The 26,948-nt window shown below is 40.5% G+C and overlaps 1 protein-coding gene across 1 annotated transcript; it reads right to left on the bottom strand.

The window, feature by feature from the left end:
• Positions 1–2,955: 2,955 nt before the first annotated feature.
• On the bottom strand, positions 2,956–25,369 carry CHKA (choline kinase alpha; the record flags this gene model as incomplete). Its single annotated transcript, XM_083863479.1, has 12 exons — positions 2,956–4,361; positions 5,142–5,223; positions 5,552–5,658; positions 6,136–6,244; positions 7,171–7,258; positions 9,355–9,413; positions 9,782–9,886; positions 10,155–10,288; positions 10,913–11,026; positions 14,749–14,802; positions 21,704–21,815; positions 25,059–25,369. The coding sequence occupies 12 exons, from the start codon at positions 25,367–25,369 to the stop codon at positions 4,302–4,304; spliced, it is 1,335 nt and encodes a 444-aa protein (XP_083719605.1). The 3' UTR covers positions 2,956–4,301.
• Positions 25,370–26,948: the final 1,579 nt, after the last annotated feature.

The raw sequence follows: 26,948 nt of genomic DNA, 5'->3' as shown, positions 1-26,948 counted from the left end.
TTATTTCAGCACAGAGCCATTATGGCCATTTATCCATCTCCACAGAAGTGCTCCATTTGCTGCTTCACATCAAGACCCAGGCTGGCACCAGGGACAAACCTCCCTGCCTGGTGAGGGAACTTGCCCAAGGCTGCCTCAAGGATCTTTCAAGGGAGGATTTGAATTCTGAAAAGCCTTATTGTCTTGATAAGGCCCAGAAAGCAGTGATCCTTCACCTACCTGCTTTTCTGTAAGCCACTGAAAGAATGCAAGGCTGTGCTGCCCAGCAGCTGTTGGCTGTATCAAGTGGAATAGCTGAACTGGGGTGGAGAAACAGCAGCAGAGACTGCTGGACTTGGGATTTTACCAGCCTGGAAAAGCTGTGATGACTTGGTGATGTAGTCTGCAGACAAGACAAGACTGGTGTCTTGAGACACCAGCAGATTTGGTGTAATTTAACACAGCATCACTCATCAGCTGAACCTCAGGAGCTCATAGCACTGCAGTTGGAAAGCAGAATACATAAAAGCTGAGGTGCTGGCACTTGGGCTAAGGACAGTCATCTTTCTTTACTCTGGTAATGAATTTGGTCTGTCATTTTCTATTGCAAATCAGAGGATTAATTCTTCAGTTCCAAGTCCTAGAGACTCTTGCAAAATTAAGCCAGGTTCCTGCCTTCCCATCAACATGTCTAATAAAATTGCAGGACCTATTAAGTCCCTGAACAACATGACTGCTAACCCATGTGCCCTTGAGGGGCTTCCACAGTCATAATCACCAAGGAGAAATAATTACATCCACCTGGAGGAGCAAAATCCAGCTGATTCCATTTAAGCTGCAGTTCAACCTCAGCCAAGTTAATATGCAGGAAAAAGCAGAAATTCTTATTGATAGTAGCAAATTTTCAGTGAAACAGAGTTGATTTGCACAATTAACATTTCCAGGTTTTTCAGAACACTTATCACTCCTCCAAGCTGCCATGAAGAAAAATGCCAAACCATCCTGGTGAAATTTTCCCAGAAGTATGTCCAGTGCTGGGGAACAGGGATTTTCCAAAGGAACTTCTGAGCCTTAAGAAGCCTAGCAGTGAAAACACAGCAGTTCTCAAACAGTAAGAGATCAAAACACTGGTAAATCTCAGCTTCTTCCCACCATGGCACGTACCTTTGCATTTGGAGGAAAGGCCCTGAGTCACAGAGAGCAAAAGCTGCTGTTGCTTTTTGCCACTGTTCTCCTGGCAGAGTGTGTTCCCTGAGGAAGGGCTGGAAATAAATTTCTTCCCGAATCAATTCTGTGGAGAACACCAACTCCAAAAATAGTGTCATTCTATTTAGTAGCATCACCACTATCAAAGATGTTTAATTTACTAATCGATTGCATCCAATTCAGCCCAGAAACACCTATTTTTCCTGTAAAAGAGAAGGCCCTAAGACTGTGCAGGGAAAATCCTTAATGAGCAGCAGTGAGGCACTTGGAACATTTGTATTTTTTGTCTTACAGTAAGCAGTTGTAGGAGTGATGGGGGTACACACTAAACTGGGTCAATTACCCACTGAATCACCTCCAAGTGGTGGCTGAGATGAGCTGTCTGGCTAGACAAGCAATAGCTTCCTTTAAAAGCACAAATTTTTCTTCTTTTAACTGTTATAACAAAGGTGACATTTTCACCAGTTAATAGCAGGCTCAGAGACAGGAATTCACAAAGTGGAAATAAAACCCAGGAGTTTCAAGAAAGAGCTCAAGCACAAATTGTTTTTACAAATCAACCGAAAGGAGGATCAGTAGTTTTTAAACTGCCTTTCTGAAAAGCAAATCAGCTTCACCAGAACCATTTTCAAGTTAAAGAACTAAGAAAATCTTATGAAGTGCCAACACATTTTAAATAGCTGCTTTATCAGCCTATAAATAAGCTTTAATATTCAGTGACTATGAGTAAAGAGGTTTTACTCCAGTTTCTTTGTCTACTCCAACTTCTCCAAGAAAACAGAAGGAACTTGCCATAGGCAAGACTGAAAAAAACTCCGAGAAGTAACTAAGCATTGTCTCTGCTCACAAGTGTTGATTTACCTATGTCCCCACCAAGTGTACCACACAACACTCAGGGGCATCTCATCCTTTAAAAAACAGTTACAGAAGACACAGGAAAGCATGCTTTGCTCTCCTTCAAGGTCTTTCCTCATCTGAGAGATCACAGTAGAAGTGCTGGTGTACAAGTGCAGTTCTGGGACTTACCCAAAGCATCTCACCAGGGAACTTGAGGTTCCTCTCTGAATTTAAGAGGCACAACTCCCTTTTAAAGGGGATCACCTCCAATCACACTTTTTATTACAGTTAGCATTATTGTGACTGAGTCCTCTTCCCTATTTGGTTCTGAGAAATGTGAAGTATGAGTCAGTATCCACAGGTGGTTTCTTAAGAACTTGATTTTACCCTTGGCATACTTTCCAAGATTCCAGACACCTACTACATATCAATATTTTCAAGTATCTATAAAGCCTCATTCTCAACTGTTCGTTCCCACCCCTTTCCCTATACTGCCATTTCCACTGGGTTTGCTGTGTGCAACAGTACTGTAACAACAGCCTGGAGAAATGGAGACCTGGCTGCTCATACTGGCACACCATATGATGTGTTTGTAGTAAAATTCAATGTGTGCTGGTACCTTTAATCTTTGCTTTGAGGGTAGTTAACAGGGCAGATAGAATGAAGTGCTTCAACTAAAACTCTTCCCACCTCTAAAGCTATAGACTTAGAAACTGATGTTCAGTCTGCTTTTCATTGCTTGCTTAAACACCTTTCTTTCTATTAGAATTCAATTATACAATAAATGCTGAAGACATTTAAGTAGAAGATATATCCCAGAGCACTGAGCCTGTATCTCAGTCTGCCTTTGCAAGGATCCAACAGAGATTAAGGCCAGAAATGGCATCTATTTTATTCTGCAGCTGTAACAGACTCAAGAACATCAACAACATGTTTTTAAGTGCTTTATATTTATTATAAAGTATTAATAACTAAATGTATGGAAAATGATTCTCTGTACAAGAGAGTAACATAACAGCTTTTACAAGTTCTGCTATACAGTACATGAAATGCTGCAGATTTTTTTCAGCCGCTTCAAACAGTATTTGCTATACAAGTCAAAAAGGGTAAACTTAAAAGTTTGTTTATAATACAGTGTGTTAGAAAGCACAAACAAGTAACATTCAAAATAAACAAGCTCCCAGAAATCAAAAGAAATCTTTAGATGGCATGTACACAGATTATAGTCAAGTTTCAATATACATGTTATTGTTCCCCACAAGATGCTCCACTTTACTGGATTCCTGGAACACGATGAGAATTGAAGGTGCAAGAAAAGCACCTCTCAAGCCACATAAGAACTGGATGGGCAGAACAGCAATTTCCTGAAGTGTTCTCCACAGTCTTTGGCTCTACTGTTTATTACAGCCATATACTGTGGCAACACAAGAAGAGAGACAGGCCTCAATTACCAGTACTGTCAATGCCAATCCAGTTATCTGGGGAGCTGCTAGAGCAATTCAAGGCACTCTTCCCAGTGCTGCCAGCCCACAGAACCCCCTGTGCAGGACACAGCATTTTAAGAGAACCAGGCTGGGCTAAAGCATGTTCTTGAACAACATGGAATGAACAGTTAAAAAACTCCTTCAGAATGTCCAGTTCAAAGCTCACTTGTACTTCACTTCCCAGGCACACCAGCCTTAAGAGAAACATTCATGTGTGTGTCACTAACACCTTAAAGCACACTGCTTCAATGTGTTTAGTTGCTTCTGGTTAAAGTGGTGTAAGGTATCAGCAGCTTTGAAGATAGTGTTCTTGGGGCATGGTGAACCTAAACTCACAGTAAGTTTTTAAGCCTACTTCACAGTTTAGCAGTTGTCTCCTTTGCTTTTCCTTCTCCTTAAGAGGCAGTGTCTACAATCAGCTTTTACAGCTGTTCTGCTTACAACACAAATGCCAGAATGCCAACAGCCCCGCAAAATGTACCCACAGCAAGTTTGCTCTGATGCATGTGGTATTGACACTTAATTGTAAGCTTCTCCCATAATACAAAATAGCTTCTAGATTGAAAAGATTTAAAGATATTGCATGGTTGTATTTTACTTTTGCCTCTCAGTCTCATTCCAACTATTTACGGAACTGTAAACAAGTAATTTTTATAGTCCTCAGTACTGTACACCTGCATTCCCAGGAACTGGAATTCAGTGACACCTTCATTAGAGATACAGTAGCCTAAGCACAGTGAAAGTTCTGTCCAGCTGCCCTCTTCATACAGTAACCACAGGCCACTCCTCCCACTTTCACACATTCAGCTCTCTCTTCTGATCAAAGTAGGCATCAAATCTGGATAACGCGTATTCCTGGAGAAATAAGGGACATTCATTCAGTACTCAATACAGTAAACAGCTGTTTTCTTTTTTGGGATGAAGAAACATAATGAAGGTATTAACTGTGTTACTTTCCTAATCCATCATCTCAATGCACTAATTAGCTCTATTCAGAAGGATAAGCTCTCCAGAGGTATTCTGGCTTCTTAAAATTTCCTCCAGTTTTGTTTCAACTCTAATACAATTAGCTGCTGCCAAAATATCAGAAAAAAGCAGGTACTAAAAAGGCCAGGACTTCAGTAAAAAGGCTGGCTCCTGCAACACTTCTGGTAAGATATTCCATGTGCCTGCCAGTCCTATCACTTTACAGTACACTGAGCACAGACCAAGAGCCAGACTGATCAGTTTCTCAAGTACAAGCTGCTACCTGGCACAGCTGTTGCTGCACACTGAACATCACCATGGGACAACATGAGCACTTTGAGTACTCAGTTCAAAATTCTCATTGCATGTTGGCCTCTCTTGCCTGGGATGTCTTACTGCAGAATAATGCTGCAAGGTAGTCTGACAGATGGCTATATGCTCTCTATATAACCATGGAAACAATTTTCTGAAGTTTTTATGATCTTAGATGTTCTTTACATTCTTAAAGAAAGAGCACAAACCAGTAACAAATGGATTTTTAAAAGCTTTACTCCACTCAGAAAATAGTGGTTGCTGTGAGAGGCCATTCCACTGCCTTTTCAATGATGTACCACAGGTTATTTAGATTATTTGTTTTCAGTTGTGTAAAACTACAATTAAAAAACTTACCAGGTACCCAAACTCAATGGATGAGATCTTTGCTTGTATAATAGACCACAGACCCCAGAAGAAGTGTGATGCAAGGGCAAACCTGAAATTACAAGGTTATGTTATTGAAATAAATACCCAGCTCAGTCACCTTATTTCAATGTCCTCTTAGAACAGTATTCTCTAGTTAGGGGATGTCCACACCTTTTCTTGAACTATGATACTATAAAAGTAATTCCCATGGAGTAGTATTCTGTTTTGTACACTATTAGTGTGTATCATGTACCAGTGTTACAGTGGACAGACTGTTCTTTACCACATGTAAGTAGCTTTCAATCTCTCTTGGCTCAAGTTCCTCCCCCCACTGAGATGTATACAAGTATAGGTACCACAGTGGAAGTCTGAAGATACAGTTGTACAAGGCAAGTTACCTGTTGACTTCTATCAACACTTCTTCTTCTAGTTTGGACTTCTCTTCTTTGCTCAGATTTTCAAAGCCATCCTGGAATGCAGACAGGTAACTGGAGAGGAAATGAAGCTGGAAGGCAAGTAAACAACTGAGTTACAACTTTTTATCTCAAGACATACTTGTTTCTTTCAGACCTAGGCAGACCTCCTAATAAGTTGGCATTTATTTTTTTCCAAACATCAATACTGTTGGAGTTAGCTTTAAGATTACTGGTGCTTCTAACAATTGCTTAAAAGTCTAGTTTAAGAAAAGTTGTAATATCAGGACAGGCAGCATATTGCTACTGCCAACTAATTTCATAGTTGCAGTCTACAACTACTGGACTTTTTGTGGTGGATGGCTACATAGCACATAGTAAATATTCTATCTGGAATAGCTATTAAGTTATGATTTTTAAAGCAAAGTTAGTCAGGATTAGAGAAAGTACTACATTTAAGGAAGTCATGAAGGAAATATCTTGGGACACAGTAAGTCCAAAAGAGAATTGAAAAAGTTAAGATGTGAAGACTCTGGACACTGGCATTAAACTATACATTTTGTATCTACCTGTTGTTTCTTTGAAGGATATTTAAGAGCACTGGCTTTGAAGAATGGGTACTTCTCATATGAGTAATCATACATCCATTCACAGAAGTGATTTCCGATGTCAAATCCTCTGAAAAAGAAATAAAGACAAAGCCCCTCAATATTTACAAACTAGCAATCTGGGTTTTTTTTAAAGCATACCCAAAATCAAGTTTAGAAGCAGAGGGCTTCTCAGAATTTACCGCAGTTTTGCTGGAGATAGAGAATTGATAACCAGAAAACAAATTTTTGCAGGTTATTATAAAACAGTTAGTAAAGAGGGGCAGTTAAGAATGAAAGCTACCAGCTACATGAAAATGCTAGACTTTGCTACTGAACTTTATACCAATGGAGACAGTAAAATACTTGAGCATGCACTACATCTCAGCATGAAGTCAGACATCTCTAATACTGGCATTATTGCAGGCAAAGAGATCATATTCGAAGTTGTCAGCATATTCCACTTTTAAATTATTGGAATTCACTGTTTTATTATGTTCCAGCTATGGTGGATGCTTAATCTCAGTGACTATACACACTTAGATCATCCTTAAAAACACTTAACTAGATGGCTGAGGGAAGAAAAACAAGCATGTTGCATAACCATGTAGTGAAAAACTTGCATTTCTCATCTGCATAGACGAAAAGCCATTAGAAAGGACAGAAGGAAAAAACACAAAAGCAAAGCTGCCCTACATACACATGCCACTAAATCTACCCTTTTCCTCAGCTTCCCACTAGAAAAATTTTGACATGCAAGCAAGAAGCCATTTGTGCATAAACAAGCCCTCTAGTCTGAACCACCAAGGAGCCCCAAAAGCTCTGCCTCTGCTGTGTGCCTAAACTCAACAGCATCAGAACCAGAGCTGCTTTGATTAGTTATATTTGCTAACCACCACCATCAGAGCAAGAACACAATTCACTGGGACAGACAAAATCAGTAGTGCAGCACTTGGCGTCCCTGTAGCATGCAGAAAGGAACACACCCACATGCTGAAGAGAAAATGAAGTGTTTACCGGTAATTATAGCTGCTGTATTCAAAGTCAATGAGCATCAGCTTTTGGTTTTCTGAACTCTCTCTGCCTTCCAGAAGTAAGATATTACCTAGAAATTAAGATAATACTGGATATTTAATAATGCAGGAAAACCAGAGAAAAGCAATACTGTGTATCTCAAGGAACATTGTTCAGCTAATCCCAGTTATCCCTTATATCTGCACAGAAGAATTATAGGTGTGCTGGTTTTGGCAGGGGTAGTTAACTTTCTTCATAGTAGCTGGCACAGGGCTGTGTTTGCATTTGTGGTGTTGATAACACAGATGTTTTTGTTACTGCTGAGCAGTGCTTCTGTAGAGTCAAGGTCTTTTCTGCTTCACACCTCAGCCCAAAAAGGGACTGAGGGTGCAGGCAGAGCTGTGAGGAGATACAGCTGAACAGCTGAGCAAAGGAATATTCCAAACTATATGCTCACTATATAGAGCGGGAAGAAGGAGGAAGAGGGGATGTTTGGAGTGATGGTGTTTGGCTTCTCAGGTCACTGTTGTGTGTGATAGGGCCCTGCTCTCCTGGGGATGGCTGAACACCCACTGCCCATTAGCAGTGAATTAATTCCTTTGTTTACTTTGCTTGTGTGAGCAGCTTTTGCCTTCCCTAATTAACTGCCTGTATCTCAGCCTGTGACTTCTCACTTTTACCTGTCCAATTCTCTTCCCAATCTCACTGGGTAGATTGAGCAGCTCTGTGGGGCTCAGTTGCCAGCTGGATTTAGTTAAACCACAACAGGAAAAGCCAAGTTGCACTGGCTGTTCATCACCAGCTCTCTGGAAGTTGAGATCTATAGCTTTACCTTGTAAAGCTGAAAGCAAGAAAGCTTTTTCTGTACAGGGAGAGGCAGATTGGTTCTCCCAAGGATCCTCTTTCCCCAGTTTAGCTTGGGGAAAGCTAAAGGTGGCCCTGTCAGCTTTAGCAGTCCTTACTGCATTGTTTCTTTCCCAGCTTGAGATGTATAAATTTCACAGCATCTCTCATATCAGCATAGCACTATCACTGATCATACAACACTTTGGACAGAAATTGCTTTTCAGCAGCTGAAAGTCAGTCTGATCACTCTGCTGTTCTAATATATACCACAACTAGTACCTATACAGAAAGTTTAGGTGGTTGCTTATGTGTCTTTTAATTCACATAGTCACTATAATTCATCTAAAAGGCATCACGTCTGCCTCTGTCAAGTACCAGTTAGTAAATAAATGTAGAGCAACGTCAAGTTCTGCAGTAGCGTGACCCCTCTCTGCATGTACATCTGTTCTCCACGCCATACTCTTGCACCAACAGAAAAAAGCAGCACAGTACTTTGCACATAGCCCCCAAACCCCTTGGAACTTTAGGCTCCCCAGCTTGCCTCAGTCCTATTATGCTCTGACTTCTCCAGTGGTAGCACCTTGCCACATCTGCAAGGAGACCTCAACCTCCATCACTACTGACACCTCAGGTTAGTGGCCATTTCCCCTTGTGCTGCCTATTCTTATATGTCTATCCTCCAGGGCAGTTCCTCAGCCTTAGCTGACAAAGCTGGGAGCACTGACAATGGAACAGCCCTGCACACAGTCCCACTAGAGCCTCCTTCCAGCTCAGCCCAGCTTACCCACTGTTCAGGTGACAGGGCACCCAACACACCTTCAGCCTTGCTTCCTCATCCTTTTCAGTAACTGGCTCTGGAAAATTGTTATTCCTTCCATGACTCTCAGTGAACACTAAAAAAAGGTGGATAAGGTTTTCCTAATGTTTCTCCCCAGTACAAGATAAAAACTGCCACATAAAACCATTCTACTCTCCATTTGCACCTCTGCACTCACTGCACTTCTTCAGCATAATTTTTTTAAAAAGACTCAAGTATACCCTACCCTGATCATGTATATTGCAGCAAAGTAAGGTATGGTCTAAACAGAAAACACATAAAGCTCAACATCTTCAACTGACCTGTACTAACAGCATGAATACATTCTTAGCTTAACCCAGTCATGACACCAGAGTTCTCTGAAAAAGCCTGAAAGGTTGTAGAAGCACATACTTTGCTTTGGTACTGTAGCACACCAGAGTGCACAGGCTGCTGCTTCAGGGCAGTACTTCTCAGAGAAAACAAGTCATCAGAAAAGGCTCAACAGTATATCACTGAGCAACATTGAAATATTAGCAGCTTACCCTCTTGACAATCATTGTGGCAAAATACAACCGGTGAAGAAGTAGCTTCAAGCATAGCTCTAGAATAAAGTAACAGAGCATCTTTTAAGTAAAAAAAAAAAATCACAGAGTTCAGTTCCACTTCCAGGTAATTTTGTAAGAATTCAAAACACTATTCCCTCCCAGCAGCACCAGCCTATTTTCTTAATTAGGAACAAAATATCAGCACAATGAAGTTTAATTTCATGATCAGTAAGTCAAATCAGCAATTTCATCATAGAATTTTGTATTTGTATCAGACCCAGGTTGGTCACAGAACCAAAAACAATCCCTGGCTAAGTAAAATGAATATTAAGTGCTATACCATATAACATGTCTGAAAAAGTATACAAAAATTCATCCAGAAACCATGGAGATTAGAAGATAGTGGCAGACAAAATAAGCCTACCTTAGATTTTTCATTTCCTGGGGGAGATTGTAACTGAGAAGTTTGTTGAGTTTTCTGGTTTGGCATTCTCTGGTAAATTTAATTCTCAGCACTTGATTTAGATACCTGTTAAAGAAAGAGAGACAATAATACAGGATTTGTAACAATGAATGTATTATTCTTCCCATACTATGATACCATTTCAGCTAAAATAGAGGGAGTTTGAAAGAGTTACTGAAGAAAACATTACTGTTCTTCAAGGTAACTGAAGTCCTTCATGTGATAGTTTCTGGGTACAGTGAAAGTTTGTGTTCTCAGGCATTCAGGAAGAATGATCTGCTTATCAAAATTATAACTGGTCATCTTTTTTTCCATAAAGTATTGCATAACTTACTTTTCCATTGTTCCAAAAAGCCACTTAGGTTCCTTATTAAATGGCATTTTCATGCCATGAAATCTGGCCATCTTCTCAGCTATTTCAGCAGATATGTCAGGTAAGCTTAGTTCTTCAGTGCTCAGTTTCCTGCTCTGTAATAAAATACAGTATTCTTAAAGTACAGTTAATTGATGAGTTACAGAACTGTGATTAATTATAAACACTAGCATTAGGCTCTATGTAGTACAGTGTGAAATACTAGCATAGTACTCAAGCAATACTTTTTTTTGCTCACAGATGAACTTACAAAGTTGCTGCCTTTGGAAAAGTTGTTAGCCAGCCCTACTTACAACTTAATCAATTCACTTCTCGATTCAAGACCTGGGGAGTATCACATCTCACACTAAGAATATCTTCAAAGCAGATCAAGTATAAATATTTAAGAACATCAAAAGCATCTGCTCTTGTTGCTGTTAAAGAGAAGTGTTACTCCACAGCTTCCCCATGCTATGTTTGGTATCTAACAGGCTTTTTATCTTCATTTATTAGCCTCTGCTAGAGTTGAAGAGATTTTAGATATCTCTCCCTGGCAAGAGCTACAATGGGGCTCTCCAACACCCACTCTAACTGTATCAAATTACAGCCAGCAATTACTACAGGCAGCCAAGTATTCCATTCCCACATCCCTGCTTTTCTGGGCAGTCCAGAGACTTTCTTGTCATGATCAATTAAAGCAGCTTCCAGCAGTCCACTGCCTAACGATGAGCAGGACTTACGGGAATGAATTCCTCCAGTCGCCCTTGTGGGAAGATTCCGTACAGCTTGGGGCCAAGCGCTCTCTCTGCAAGAATGGCAAACATAACACTTTCCAGAACCATGGCTTCTGCCCCCTACCAAAAGAATTAAAGCATTAGTTGGTGCTTGCACAGAAATTAACCTGGTGTGCACAGTAGCTAAACTGTTAACAAGTGAGAGATTTAAGGCCTAGCTTTGAAAAGGCTCAACATTTTACTAATCTTAAGTTTCTTGACTAATAACTTTTAGTCAACACAGAAGCAATACAATATTTTGCTTTCAAATTTAAAGCTGGGGAGGAAAATCTGTATTACTTAACAGGAAACGTTGGTGGGCCAGGTCAAAGGAAAATGACAAAAACCAAAACACCCTCTCTTCTCTAACCTGTGGGAACTCTGCAAATTCATTTCCTGGAGGAGTTCATCCCACTGAAGCACAACACAAGAACAAATATTATCCTATATCAGCTATTTTAATGCTCTTCAGAGCACTGCCTCTCAAAAGGACTTTTTAGCTACACAAGTGAATGAACAAGCAATAATAAAACATGTTTTTAATTGAATAAAACAACTTTTCATTTAGAAGAATTACTTATGTTTTCCTCTCTTTAAGCCCATTTTAAGTATTCTTTTTTATTTTTTCAAGTGAGGAAGTAATTTAAGCTCCTGCTAAGGAACATGCGTGTGTGAATAAATGTTCTTCCTTTCTCTTTCTACCACTACATATACCAAGTTTCAATAACTTTTCTTTAAGCTTGTCTTACATCAACAGGCTTGGTTCATCACAAGACAAGCAGACAGTTTTTTTAATATAAATGCTTAAAAATTAATAGAAATATTAAATATTTAGTCTCAAAAAACAGTTAAAAATTACTGAAGTGTAGCTTTTTGGATGGGTAAGATTATCTGTAAGTAAGCACAGAGGTCACATTATAAATATCTACTTCTAGCAATTATGTCCACCAGAATCCAGCTCTACTCAGATCCTAAAGATCTGCCAAGCTTCTGCCTACTTTTGAGCAGCTCATCTCAAAGTCAGACCCACAACACTCTGAAGCATAAGAATGAAGAGCACAACATTAAGAAAGCTCTCAGGTATTTCTGACCACAGATCCTTTTGCATTATTGTAGTCAAGACAGTATCAGGCAGTATATAACTGTACAAGTCCCACTCTTGACTACAGTCCAGGCAGCACTGTTGATACATTATTTTTATTATTGTCCTACACCTTATTATTCTGAGATCTTCAATAAATTCTAGTGTTTCATGTTAAGTGTAATAAAGACTTTGAGGCTTTAGGACAAGCTGCAGATGAATGTATTGCATCTACGTTCTCCATCATTTTTTCATCCCAGTTCCTCAAAGCAACAATCCACTAGCATATCAAAAATATGTTTATCATTTCACATTCCCTCACCATCACAGGTCTGAACTCTTTGCATTCAGTTCTGAAACCTAATGCCAAGCACTAAAAAGGAAATTAGTTACAAGCTACTGAATGTCCACTCTTATCAACCAACACTGACTTTGGCTACACCTGGTACAACACCAGGCACTTTTAAGTCTGTTCCCATTGAGGTGTCAGTTCCTTGTTTCCGTATCTTACTGAAAAGCAACTAACTATTCTTGGATAACCGGAAGTACAGAAAAATCCTGTTGTTCATTAAGACATCTCTTCACACATCAGAAGTGCAAGCACTAGAAGAAATTCCTCTATTGAAACCAAATGGTTATTTGAGCACAAATCCAATGAGAATTTTGGAACAATACCATCCACATAATCTCAGGCACAAAGGCTTCTCCTTCATAATACCCAAGGGACCTTTTATCAAGTATCCACTCCATACACTACTGTCACACACAGGATAGGTTTGGAAATAAACTACCAAAGGACATTAAAAAAATTCTATAACATACTTCATATGGACAGGGAACGAATCTAGGTATCTGATTTTCAGATTTATGTTCAGCTGATGACTTCAAAGGATGAAGCATTGTAACCAAGGAACTGATGTATCTCAGTGCCTTCAAACACTTCGCAATATACTCATGCTGCCAAGACACCAACCTGTTATTTTAAGATCTAAAGCTCTCAATTTTGACCAGTTTCAGAGATTCTATTCAGCACTTCTATTCAGATTTCTGGAGAAAATTGAACCACTCACGTTTGTAGTAAAGCATCTCCTACTTTAAATAAATACTTAAAGATCAACGTTTTGTTTCAAACCTAACAATTATACATCTTTTACAAGACTTTCCCAGGATGCAACTCCCATACAGGCCAGAAGAGATCAGAAGCCTTTCTATACTTGAACTGAAGCTTCTGCCTTTCTCCTGCCTTAACAAAAATTGCACTATAAAACACAGAGTAGTCATTCTATGGAAAATTACTGCAAATTATAGCAAAATCAAAGTAAACCAAATGAATTCCTGTTAAAAGGCCTTATGAGCTGACCAGACTATCCTATGTTTAGACAATTGTCACACACCAGGCAGCTCAGAAGCTACAATGCTTTTGCTAGTGAACCCAGAGAAATTTATTCTCTAAATGGTATCATCTCTCATAACCTAGACACAAGAAAATTAACAAATCCATCCTGACAATAATCCTTGAGAACACTGATTCAACAGTGAAATTTCAGCACTATGAGATTAATAGCAGAAAGCAACCTATCAGCAGAGAATCAGTATTTTCAAGTAACAAATACCACAAATGAAGTTCAAAACCTTGCTTCCTGTACTGAAAAAATTCAGTGAGCTTCTGTCACTAGGGTGGGGCTTGTTTGGACTTTTGTTTTCTTTTATAACTAGCTTTTTTTTATCAGGATTATGGTCGAAGAGAAATCAAGCCATCTCCATTTTTCATCTTTGAAAAAACCTGAGGTATTAAACCAGTACATTTTTCTGTTCAATTCTGTTCACCTGACTGAAGCTGTTCCAGTAAGCTAAACAAAGTTCAACAAAACTTCAGAAGCAGTCTTTCAACAACAAAAAATTTTAAACCAGTTTCAAGTCACTAGGAAAAAAACCCCAAACCAAACAAATGCTTGAAAATGTTTCATATGGCATTCCCAGAAGGCAAAAAATACAAGGAGAAGAAAGCAGCACTTATCAATTGAATAAAATGTACTTTCCCCTAGTCACTGCCAAAGTCATTACAGAGCTGAAAACAGAGTACATAACAACCAAGGCATCTGGCTAACATGCTGCAATGTTATCCCTTACTGAAAAAATAATGCCACAGTAGAAATCTAAATTACTTAATCCCATTCAGATGACTTTATGAAAAGGTACACTCAGCTAAACATTATGCTGCAGGAGAAGAAATGATTCCAAATGCAAGAACTTTAAAGTTTGCAGAGCAGAGATGATCCAAGCACAGTGCTAATCAGGAACACGTCATGTTCAAGAGCAAGCTCTCTCCAGCTCCATGTACCTTCCTCAGAGGAGTTCATCAATGTATTAAAAAACTAGGCATTAGGTAAAGCAGAGAACTGATGTTCATCTCCTTAAGAAGAGTCTAAGACTAGAAATTGCAGTACTGATACCAATATTCAAAATGGTAAGAAACCATTTAGGGTAGAATTGGGAGGCTGTTTCTTCATAATGTGGGATAATGTGCTTGAATCTTTCCAAACTATGTCCAGACATTCACATAATATTGCTTCTGTGAGCAAATAAATTTCTTTTCTTCATTACTTTTTACATTTTCTAGACACAGTCCAGGTGGAATAACTATTGGTTTAAAACAAGCAGGATCACCACATTTCCCTATAATCTATAACATTCTGTGAAACAAGCAAATTTAATTACTCACTTGCAAGTCATTTTCCTTCTGAGACTGTACAGACTCTCCCTTATTACAGGACCTCTATGAATGAGAAAAAGCAAACACAATGAGAAGATGAAATTTAAAGTTATTAACCTGCAACCACCAGCACAAAGGGAGCAGAAGTACCAGCTACAGTTAACTAAAAGTCTCAGCACTGTCTTGGATCTGTGACAGCTACAGCACTAGTATCCATCTGACCTCTGACCACCACAGTTTCGACAATTCCAAAATCTTTCAAAAGGATGTGCCACTGAGACCAAGCCAGTTGTGTAAATACCTGATTTTCACTTATATTTTTACTGTTTGCTAGTCTTTCAAAACAAGATTTGAATGCACCATAGGCTCAGAGGAACGTTTTTAATTAAGAGAAAATTAAGTCCCTCTGCATGACATCTGGGATGAGACTCTTCCAGCCAAAGCACTTGAGACGCATTACAGAGATTACATAAAAGCCTTAGAAGGACTGTTGGAAGAGGCATGTTATGAAGGTCACAAAGCACTGCTTTTGCTTAGTACCTTTTTTTCCAAATTTCTTGTGGCTAGAATTTCCTTATTTAGAGTGTGCTGTCTTGGCTATATGTCCAGTGTACCACGGGCTGTGCAAATCCAAGATTTTTCTTAGAATGAATTGCCCATGTAAGCTAAAGGTGTCTTGGTAGGAACCACAATATACTAGCAAAACTTTAACAAGTTCCATGCATCATGTATTGTGCTAGGGTTGTTAAGAGTCATTATAAAGCAGTTTCAGAATATTAAGCCATACTCTCAGCAACTGAACCCTCAATGGCACATGCTTTTAATAGAGCTGCACATTTAAAAATTCAAGATGTATTAAAAACCTTGTCCTTTAAAGGGCTTGAAGGTAAGGAGAAGAGAAAGCAAATATCTGCTTAGAATCAGTGACAGTTTTTGGCTGCTATTTATGTTGCCATTCCACCATTGACTGTTTAAACCAGACTAGCTTTAGAGGCCCATAAAGGCAGCCTGCATCTCCACCTTCAGAACACAAACGTTGCATTCACAGAACCATGTGCATACCTTCCTGTTCCAAAGCTCTAACGTGTCCAAAACAAGGGTGGAAATATGAACTTAATGGAATACAGTTAAGCAACACCAGCTGCCTTAAGTACAATACAACAAACTAATGATTTACACAAGCTCTGCAGTTACAGTATTTCAGAAGCTATAGAAGAAGGATAGTTAACAACAATTGATGATCTTTAAGCAAGTATTTCCCATAACACTACTATATAAGTTTAAAACAAGACAATATGGAAACTACTATTACTTTATATTACTTTCAAGGAAATTAATAACGTCCAAACATATTCACTACAGCTAAATGCGTAACTACTCAATAGCATTAAAGTCATTTACGGAGGGGTTCTCTGAACAAGCATGTTCTACATCAATACCACTCTCAGATTTTTCTTGAGCAGTCAGAAAGTTACTCACCATCCAGGAGTCTTTCCTGATAAATGGTGCTCTCAGAATGGTTCAGTTCAATCAGAAGGTAAGCGCATTAGACTTTTCCCTAGAACCTGAACTGGCATTGCTTTCCAGAGGTCATACTGTATAAAAAGCTAGCCAGTTCCAAGAGTCCACCTCAAATTAGTGTTGGAGACAGCCTAATGGCATCTACTGTGCCATTAGAAAGGGACAGTTAGGGCTTTACAGAAGAGTCATCACAAGAGGAGACTTCTGCAGCATCCCTTCCCTCTTTTCTGTTCCCTCAGCAAGAAGTATTAGTTTCCAGAAGAAAATGAATACAAATATGTAAATAACTTGCAAATATGAATGGGAGCTTGGAGAGGATCAATCTTCACAAGTGGCCATGTACTCAGCTTAGGATTAGGAAATTCTTCACTATACATGGGCAAGGCAAACAAAGTAAGCAGGACACAATATTACGTATCAGAAGTTTAAGAGTTTAACAGATTAAAGTAGTAGAATTTGATTATTTCCTGATTCCACAATCACCTCTGAGAACAAAATAAGGCATCTCATAATTTGATCAACCTATTTAGCTCACTTTTTTCGCTAAATCAATCAATGTCAGTTTTTCCAGCACTCTAATAGCCCACTCCAACTAATGTCCAATTCTGGGAGCTCTTTACATCAACAGAAATGAGGCAATTTTAATTACCTGACAAGGACTGCTAGAGCTTTTTAATCGCTCTCTCTACATGGAAACTAACTAGAAATGGACACGTGTTCTACAGCTTCAAGATTTCTTCAAATATTTGTTCAGAAGTTCTTCTATTGTGGGCAGATTCATTCTCAAAGCCTGAGAACATTCACTCAGTTTTAGTAAGGGAGGACAACTATATTCAATAGAAGTTGTTTAGAGTCTAATTTGTGATCATGTAAATTGATCTTAATGCAGGATACAGTATAAATGGGAAACAGTACACATTGATCTGTGCCCAGATGACCAGACAGTGATTATACATCTGGCAATTTGATACAGAAAATTGAGTTCAACATTTTCTTCCTAATGCCCCCAATTTATTTCTTTTTTAGCTGAAAGATGAAGTCTCTTATCAAAAAACCCAAATGATGCTTGGCTAGAGAATTTTGTACAGAGAAGGAACTTTTTTATAAATAACTTTGAGCTCTGCTCACAAATTTAAATATAATATAACTCAATTTCTCCGAGCTTACTCAGCTTTAGTTTTCAATACTTCAAAATACTGTAATACCTTGAATTAGATAAATCCCTAGGAATTCAAATCTTAAGTCACAACATTACAAGGAATTGCCTCAGAGCTTAGAGGTGACCTGTGCAGGGGAAACTTTTCTAGAAGCTGTTGGCATACATCAGTTTGAACTTCAGTGTATGGAACAAAACCAACTTTAGATTCAGCGATGACTATTTCCGCTTCTAATGATCTGCCATTGATCACTTATTCCTATCAGACCTAAAGGAACTGATACTAATTTGCTGAAGTCCTAAAAATCTAGCACGTGAAGAACTCCCAATTCAAGCTCTACAAAAGCCACAACTCCAATCCTCTACATTTCAAGTTACCATTCTGTTATGAGGGAGCAGAGAAAAGGAAGGGACAGCTTTTTGATATTCTGTTATTGCTGTAAACATTCAGATGCACAGACAGTAGCTGGTGCTACTTAAGGCTTACTTTTAAACAATGAAATCCAGTACTAAAGAAAATGAAAGCTGTAGAGAATGCTCCACTTCAGAGATCTCATACTATACCGTGAATCGTGTCTGTCACCTGGAAACCAGAGTGCTCTAGGCACGATCGCATGGGCAAGCCTGCAGCAGAGAACACATGCATATACAACTAAAGTGGTACATTACCCCCAGAACACCCTTAATGCCACCCAACACAAATATATCCCCGTAAGAGGTGCTTGGTTTCTTTCAAGCCTTCTGCCAGTGCCAGGGATTTGTAGTTACTCCATGCTACAGACAGACATGGACACCAACAACCACAGAAGACGTTGATAATTACAGTTACACAGCAGTCTGCATTTTATTTAGTTACACAAAATAAAAGGCAGCAAGGCAGGTATGAAAAAAGATTTATCACAGAACTGTGGCAACCACTTATACTCATTTTGCATCTGCTCACATAGAAATTGAGAGACCAGAAAGGAACATTAGGTATACTGGTTTGTTTTTCCTCATTTGTATACAAGATTTTGTTTTGGCTGTTGTAAAGTAACAGAGCCCCAGTGAGTCAGAGTTCAAGGTTCTTTTGACACTTAAAAAAGAGTGGGAATCAATCCTGAGTTACCTTTTGATAAGTTAATTTAAATTTCATCTTAATTTGAGCTTATATTTTGTTAATGCCACCTTATGTTGAAATCCTATTAGCATTTTCAAGATCCTATTTTGAATTTTATTAGAAACATTATAGTGATATTAACATAGAATCCAATTTTAAAGACTGGACATTAAATGGCATATTGTTGGATAACCTTTTGTTTCAGCTGTTAACTCTAATACAACCAACAGTTAAAGACATTTTGTCGCAAGTTTTACTTTCAATGCTCCCCTTTAAATTTAGCAACTAAGCTGGAGCAAGAATAAGTGAAGCAGAGTAAGACATTTCCCTTTTTTCAGTGTAGGACATATCTGCATTGTGCCTCAAACATTGGAGTTTTAATGTGGTTAGTACTTTAACCTGTCACAAGTACAATACTTGTCTTAAAAAAAAAGTTCTGCTCAAGGATATACTCAAGAGAAGTCCTTGATTTATAAACATCCATGCCAGTGCGACCATTCATAATAATGGCCGAGCCAGCACAGTTCATCTCCACCCAGCTCCCCCCAAAACAGTCATGCACACAAAAAATTGGCTTAAACATATCAGCTATGACAGAGGAAGGCACAAAGCCTTCCCTGTGTGGCAGCTTTAGCCAGCTGGCATGGTTTGTATTGGATGAGTTTCATGTACTGACATTTGTGTCTTCCAAGAGTCATAATAAGCAAACTGGAGCTATTTTCAAACTGCAAAAAAGGTTCCTTTAAAAGGTGGCTCAAAGAATTATGGCACCAGTATCATTCATTCTTGAGTTAGTAATCAGGAATCCATTTTTCACTTGTATTCAAAATTTTAACTTAAACTTGTCTTCTGTATGTACAACAATTTGGTGCAGGTTGCTATAGATACACAGTATTTACAGTAAAGAGATAAAGAACTGATATCACTGGTTTGTGCTCCAATTTCAACAGAAGATAGAATGGACAAGAGTTAAAACATGCTACAAAGGCTCAAACAAACAAGTGGTAACTACTAATACCCAGTGGCAGTTACAATTAAGTCATTGAGAATTAAGTTGTGATTTTAGCATAATGTCTCAAAACTCAACTTACTTAAGCAGCGTTCCTTAATTTCTACAGGGTTTTTAACTTAAGCAACTCCACTAAAAATGTCAAATCACTCCCACTTAACAGGCTTGTCATAACATTCTGCTTATGCCACCCAGAAGCTCATAGGAATCCTATTTAAGGTTTTCAAAATACTCAATAAAACAGTTTGCTTATATTTTAACTTGCATTTAAGGTAAAGGGGCTGGAAGAGACAAATGTTTGTTGACAAAAATTGTGAACCTCAATGCAATCAAAGTTTTACCTTGGGACCTTCTCTGCTTACTTAACCATTAGTGAACTGCACCAACAAGAGCAGTCATTTCACTGCCACTATGGAAATAAAGGAAGTTAGACATCTCAAAAGATCCTTCAACACCAAGAGCAGAAAGGTTAGAAAGTTATGAACACACTTTCAATTTTCAAACCAAATTAGTTCTGATTTTAGAGCTCAAAAATTTATTTTGATTTCTTCACTGGCTAGGGGCAGAGAAGAAACAATTTAAAAAATACCCTGAGGGAAGAAGAGGGCAGCCAAATTCTAGAGTCTATTTTTCCTTTGAAAAATAAGGGAAAGGCCATATTTCTTTACAGCTCTTGGGAAACAGAAGCTATCACTGTAATAGTTTTACAGCCCATATTCCTACTCAAGCTTTCTACATATTAACTTAGCCTTACATTGAAACCATTAAGTAATTCTTAAAAAGAACCCAAACTTAGAATCACTCCTAGGAGTCATTTTAAAAATAAAGTTTCACACCATCCTTTTTTTTTCACTCTGCTTTTAGTTTCCCTTTAAAACTAAAGGCTATTTAAGCTTGAATTACTGAACTTCTACACACTTTTCTTGTTTAAGAGTTTAACTTTCCCAACACACATATGGTGTTGTAGCCAAGCAATTCATGCTGTTCCAAACCACTGGAATATTTTACATATTTCTGGTAAAGATTGTTACCACGGGAAAGTTAACAATTCACATAATATAATAAAGGAACACTTCAAAGTCAGTAAAGCAACAGTATCTAGTGAGACTTTTAATAGTAAGCTTGGTCAAGACAGCAGAAGCAGGAAGAATGGGCTGAAATTTCAGGAACAGAAAGTGTTCTGCAGATATTGGATCAGTTGTTCAAAGCAAGTGACTGAGTACTGGAAAATATAAAATTAATGGATAATAAAACTAGATCCTCTAAGTCAAATAGAAACAATTGCCAACATACAGATGTAACGTTATGAAACTGCATTTTTTCATAAGGTTAAACACGTTATGATTGCTTATTTACAATATAATCAAATGTGTAGCAGAGATGGATAAGAAGATCTGCTGTACAGTCCTAGAGTAACAGCCTGTCAGCTTTAGAAGAGATCACATTTACAAAATAGTCTTGCTTTTAAATGTTACTATTTGAAATAGATTTGCCAATCACTTCAGGTAAGGTGTGACAAATTTCAGTACTATTTACATTTTACTAACCAAGTAAAAGTATCATTAAAAGAGTTCGACAACACATCTGGTTAAGCTTCTATGCCAGCTATAAGGCATTTCACACATTCAGGAAAGCATGTTTTGGGATGAGATGACTGTACAGTATTGATGCTCATGCTTCATTCTTATTCTAAAACTATAGATCAAATTTTCTAGCAGCACAATTACCCACGATATCTAATAAAATGCTTGAGCAGTGTACAAACTTGGCAAAACCTTCAACTAATCTCCAAGATTCGTAATTGCTACAAGATTAAAATTAAGCAGTTTAGTCTCTTGCAATCTAGCTAGTTATGTCAAGTCCTACATTCTGTACAGAAGCAAATTTTTCTGAAACACCACAGTCCAAACTTAAGAGCATAAACAAAACATTAGTGCCCAAACAAACAGCAAATGAGCCTTCAGCTAATTCACGCCAGTCAGGATCTGTGTAGAAAGGAATGTAAGTTCTAGACAATAACAAACCATAAAGAAAGCTGCTTTCAGCTTGCCATCTACCCCCCATCACAGAAATGTTCCCTAAAGGATAAAGCTGCATAGTGTCACAAACGAAGATCTCCAAACATATTAAAGTGAAACTACAGAAACCCTCCCACTCCCAAAGCACTTCATGTACTCACCATCTGCAGGATCGCACCGTATAAACGCAGCAGAACTGTCCGTGGTTCATCTGCAACTGTCTCAATGGAATCAGGCAGTGAGCACTGAAACAACATGTTGCTGAGGCCACCTCTGGAGACAGAGAAATACATTGATTGGCTAACTTGGATAAGCACATGTTTTGTTTTCCACAGATCAGAGATGCACTAAACTTCCTTTTGGTGTAATTAATTGGGCTACTCTAACAAGAAAGTTCTCCAACAGTACCAATAATTCATAACATACAAGGCTTTGATAAAACAATGGCAGCTTCATCTTTCTTAGTGCACTGTTCACCACCCACAGCTATTGATCCAAATTACAGCTCAAGCTGTGAACAAATAGATGTAAAATGCAACAAACAACTATGTTGATCTAAGTAAATTATTTTCAGTGATGCTGGAGTCTTGTCAGATATACTTGGCTGCACAAGCAAAACAATGGCAGGGTAAGTTTAAAACCATGCAGTGAATATAAAACTCAAAGTTTGAATTAAGAGCTGCTATCACTGGGATTGGCAGCCACAAAATTCAGCTATAAAGATTTAACCTAAATACCTGTGCTACAGCATTGCTGATGAAAGTCTTCTGGTGTCTTTCTTCGGGACATATTTTCAATTTTACAATTGAAATTTACAATTAAACAGTTCTTTATTTGAAATAAGTTGCTCATTTGTTTGTCAAATCTAAAATCATACTCAGTTTCTCTGATCCAGTATCTATTTAGATTGATAAAGCTGTGGAAAACAAAACAAATGCTGTCACTTTTTCCTGTACAAATACTGTTGTTAAACAGTAATTACATGAAAAAACCAGCATGCTTTTGTATCATCTGAATGACTGAAGCATAGATTTCCCTAGTTTATGTCTATCTTGATGAGACTCTAAATTTCTTGATGTTCTTGTAGCTGTTAAGAAGACCCATCTACTCAACCCACATTTTCTTTACTGCATTGACTTTTTGCATTCTTTTCATTATCGTTATGTTAATGAATTAAATTTTTATATTTTCCTTCTGCAAGTGATTTTGCCTGTAGCATATAATACACTGCAGTGACCCTGGATTATAAGAATCCACAGCAGATCCAAACTGTAGTGGCTAAAATGCAGTTCTCAGCCCTAACCTGACATTCCTTTCAATGCTTTTTCAAATATTCTTCTGGGCTCTCTTTCAACACAGTGGGAAAGCAGAAAAGACTTTCTGGAAAAAAAAGGCTACCGAGAAGGAGACAGGGGCTGGCCTACATTTCCAAAGTCAACAACTGAGAAGAAAAAAAGAAATCTCAACAAAACAGGGTAAAACAGCAGCTGCACAATATGCTTAAGAAAGGAGACAGAAAAGAACCAGGTGGCTTGGCAGGCATCCAAAAAAGGAAGTTTAGAGACAAGATATGAAGTAACTTTGAACCATGAAGGTGAACAGGTTGGAAAAAACCCCAAGAGACAGATGGAAATGATATCAAAGGAAGAGCAGAGCCAGCTATTCAAAGGCAATCCAAACACTGGTTAGTTATACTAACTACACTTCTGGCTTTATCTGAATTGTGCTAGGCGGGTTTTTGTAAAAAAACATTTGCCACCTTTTATAAGCCTCTGACAAAATCTTTGGTCAAAATATCTATAATTAAATAGAAGAATTAAGCACACTGAAAAATATTTTACAAGAAATACTAGACTAAAGCTCAAGAACCTGTATAGTTACATGACTTAAACAAATGCTCAGCCTGCACAGTGTGCAAAAGCCCAGAAATGTTTTTTTTATACCAGACAAGCCAAAGTGGAGTGTCTTAGTGATGCTGAACTCCACTGAACAGAAGTTTCACTATAGTTTAAGTTCACTATAGCATTTAAGACTTCAAAAGTTACCTGGAAAACTTATCAAGGAAATCCATACAGAAGCATAATAAAAGGCACTGTTCTTCTGAAAGGTCAGTAGGCTTGGCAGCTTGTTTAAAGGTCAAAAGGGCACATCTCACTCATACAGATCAAGCTACCAGTTATTTAACTGACAGCTGCTAAAGAATAGGGTTTTGCAATACTAATGGACACACTGGAGAATGCATACTGACTGATCAGAATCAGCAAATCAATATGACGCATCTTCCAGAGATGAAAGTGGTGAGAAGACTTTCACCAAAAACAAATCCCAACTACCAATTAGCACGGCTTTATACATTCCTAAGTTTCAGCTCATCTTCTCTCCTGCCAAATTTGGAAACCACCAAGCCATTTTGAAGTGGTGTCTCACATGAGATGCTTCCAAGAAATGCAAAGATAACTGTGCTAAAATGTAAGACTTTAGAAAGTAAGTACCAAAGTCAGCCGTACACACTAATACAGATGAAAACTTAATTGACTCAAACTAGACATATCAGACTAGTCAACTGTTTAAGAATTGTACTGGTTTTATAAAAATTCTCTCTCTTTATTAACGCCTTATGATCATGTCAAGTGAGGAGAAACAATCTAGAAAAACAAATACCACCTGCACTGGGTCTCAGTGAGTTGCTAATTTTTTAATACAGCTTTTAAAATAAATTTAGAAATGAGCAGAATGTGTTTTAATCATACTTTTACACATCAGAGCTTTGTCTGTGTATGCTCCCCTAGGTATCTAGGGTAGATACGTGCATGTTTTGCATAGGGACAAAAGTAGAAACATTGGGAAAGGAATCTGACAACAGTATCCTTTGAAACTGTCCCTGACTGTATGTTTGATCAGGCAGAATCATCAGTCTGGAAGATGCGAGACAAGCGGTGTGTAAAGGGGAAACTCTGAACTACCATCGGTTTAGTTAAAGCAAAAATAAAGATGCTATTTAATTCTGTAAAGAAGGCAAAGATCTCCAACACATTACATCATATGGCTTCCTCAATTTACATATTTCTGCTGCCAACGTGCTGAGTCACAAGCACTCGTTCCTGTGCGCTGTGGAAGATGACTCACATCACCGGTACACGGCGTTTACCTGATGACTTCTCAGCGCGGAGCAGGCAGGGCCCGTTCCCGGGCAGGAGCTCGGTGCAGCGGTTTCTGCCGGCTCCATCCCTCCCCGCCCCCGGCGCGGGGCCGAGCCGGGCCCGCCGCGCTGCAGCCGCCGCCCCCCCGCACCGCCACCCGCCCTGCCCCGGGCCGGGGGCGCGGCAGCACACCCGGCACCGCCCCCGCGGCGCCAGCCCGCTCCCGCCGCCCGCTAAACCCAACCCGGGAGGCATTTAAACGAGTAAAATGAAACCGAAGACGGAGCCCCTCGCTTCCCCCGCCGGGCTGGGCTCGAACCCGCGGCGCGCCCCCGTCCCCGCCCCCGAGATGCGCCGCCTCCCCCTCCGCGCTGACCTGATGGGGCTGATGCACAGCTGCTCCTCCCGCAGCCCCCGCCAGGCCCCCGGCAGGAACTCTTTGCACCACAGATACGCCCGGCGCCGCGTCCGAGGGTCGAGCGGCGGCGACTCCTCCTGGAGCGGCGCGGGCGGCGCCGGGGGCAGGGTCGCGACTCCACCGCCTCTGCCCGCCACGGTGGGGTCCTTCCCCTCGGGGTCGGGGTGAGCCAGCGGTGAGGGCGGCTGCCCGGCCGCGGCGGACCCGCGGCCGAGGAGGAGCCCGAGCGGGGACGGGTCGGCGTCGCCGTTGCAGAACTTGGTTTTCATGGCGCGCTGCGGGGGGGGCGCGGTGGCCGTTAGGGCGGCGGGCGGGGGCGACAGCTCGCGCGCGTCCCTCCGCCGTCAGCGCCGGCGGCGAGTGAGCCCCGCGCTCGCGCCCGGCCCCGCTTTTATACGGCGCCTCGGCACGCGGGCCCGCTCGCGCCTCACGCTTCACGCCCGTTTGCCGGTGATTGGCTGGAGCCGGCTCTCGGTTCCGCCCCCGGAGCGGGGGTGGGCAGGGAAAGGGAGGGGGAGGGCGCGCGCGCCCGGCTCGCGGCCCCTCCGGGCGCCTGTGATTGGTGCGCGCGCGCGAGGGGAGCACGAGGCGCTGGCCCGCGGGGCGGGGGCTGAGCCTGAGGGGAGCGCGGAGGGAGGAGGGAGGGAGAGAGGGAGGGGGCCCCTCGCGGTGCGCCGTGTCGCGGAGCTGCCACTGCCGGGCCCGCGGTGATGCGCCGCTGGATGGAGCCGACACCCCCTCAGGCAGGGCTGAACAACGCGCCGGAGTTATTCGCTCCGTGACGTGACACCGAAATATGTGGGAAATCTCCGCACGGTGCGAAGTGGGTTGCGGCAACCGGCAAGAAGCTTATTTAAAGTCCGCTCTTCACTGCAAGCGACCGAGTTACTTAGTTACCGTGTGAGGGACGGCTCACGCCCGCACGGTGAACTGGTTTCTCGTGGTTCGGGAGAGGATCGCGCCTGAACAGAAGGGTAATGTTACGGGAGCAAGAATAATGTCTACACACAGTGCTTTCGAGCCGAGTTTCTTATCGTTTTGGCATTGGAAACACGCTTTCCTGTTTTGGGAAGGGCCAGCACCTGCCTTAGGGCCCGTCCCCCGCAGCCCCGAGAGCGGAGCGGTGATGTCACGGCCTTCCCGCCCCTCCAGCGGGGACGGGGGATTGTCGCCCAGTATCTTAGAGCACCTCGTCATAAATGAGCAGTAAAGCCATAAATCCCTTCAAGCCTTGAACTACCTCTGCACTTCCCTGATTTTTTTTTTTTCCTCTCCTTTGGCTGTTCGCCCTTGATGGTCTTTTTCTGTGTACGGGAGACTTGCAGTCTCTTGTAATAAAAGTTGCCATTATTGTGGTGATCCTTGTTAAAGCTGGGGATTGCTGGGTTGTGAGGGAGTTCCTGATAGGCTCCTTCCTTCATCCTTCCCCAAACTATTTCACCTCATGGACTGCTCTCTCATTTTGTTCCAAGCTTCACTTCGGCACTCTAGTGCTGGAAAACCCACAAGGAGCCTACGGATTTTCTGGGAAGTGGCAAGAAAACTCCAGAACTGGCTTCGGAACAGGCTTTGTGCTGGCAAAGCAGCTTCAGCACAACCAAAGCTGTTCTGGCTGAGGATACCAGACCCTAGTTAAGAGGAAGAGTGATGTATGAGTTAGGGATGCCAAACCGGGCCAGAAGAGAGAGATTTTATTTTCTCTTTATATCTCAGCTCTTCATTTGTGAAATAAAATCCTTTAGCTTGGGCACAGATTAGGATGCTGGTGAGGAGACATGCAGTTACTGCTGGAGATAGCTACTTAGAAGTGCAGAGGAGTCCTTTCTTTTTCAGGACCCTGCTCAAGTA

The sequence above is a fragment of the Zosterops lateralis genome (genome assembly GCF_965231275.1).
Source record: "Zosterops lateralis genome assembly, chromosome: 6".
NCBI classification, from domain to species: Eukaryota; Metazoa; Chordata; class Aves; order Passeriformes; family Zosteropidae; genus Zosterops; species Zosterops lateralis.
This window is presented reverse-complemented; position numbering and strand designations above follow the sequence as displayed.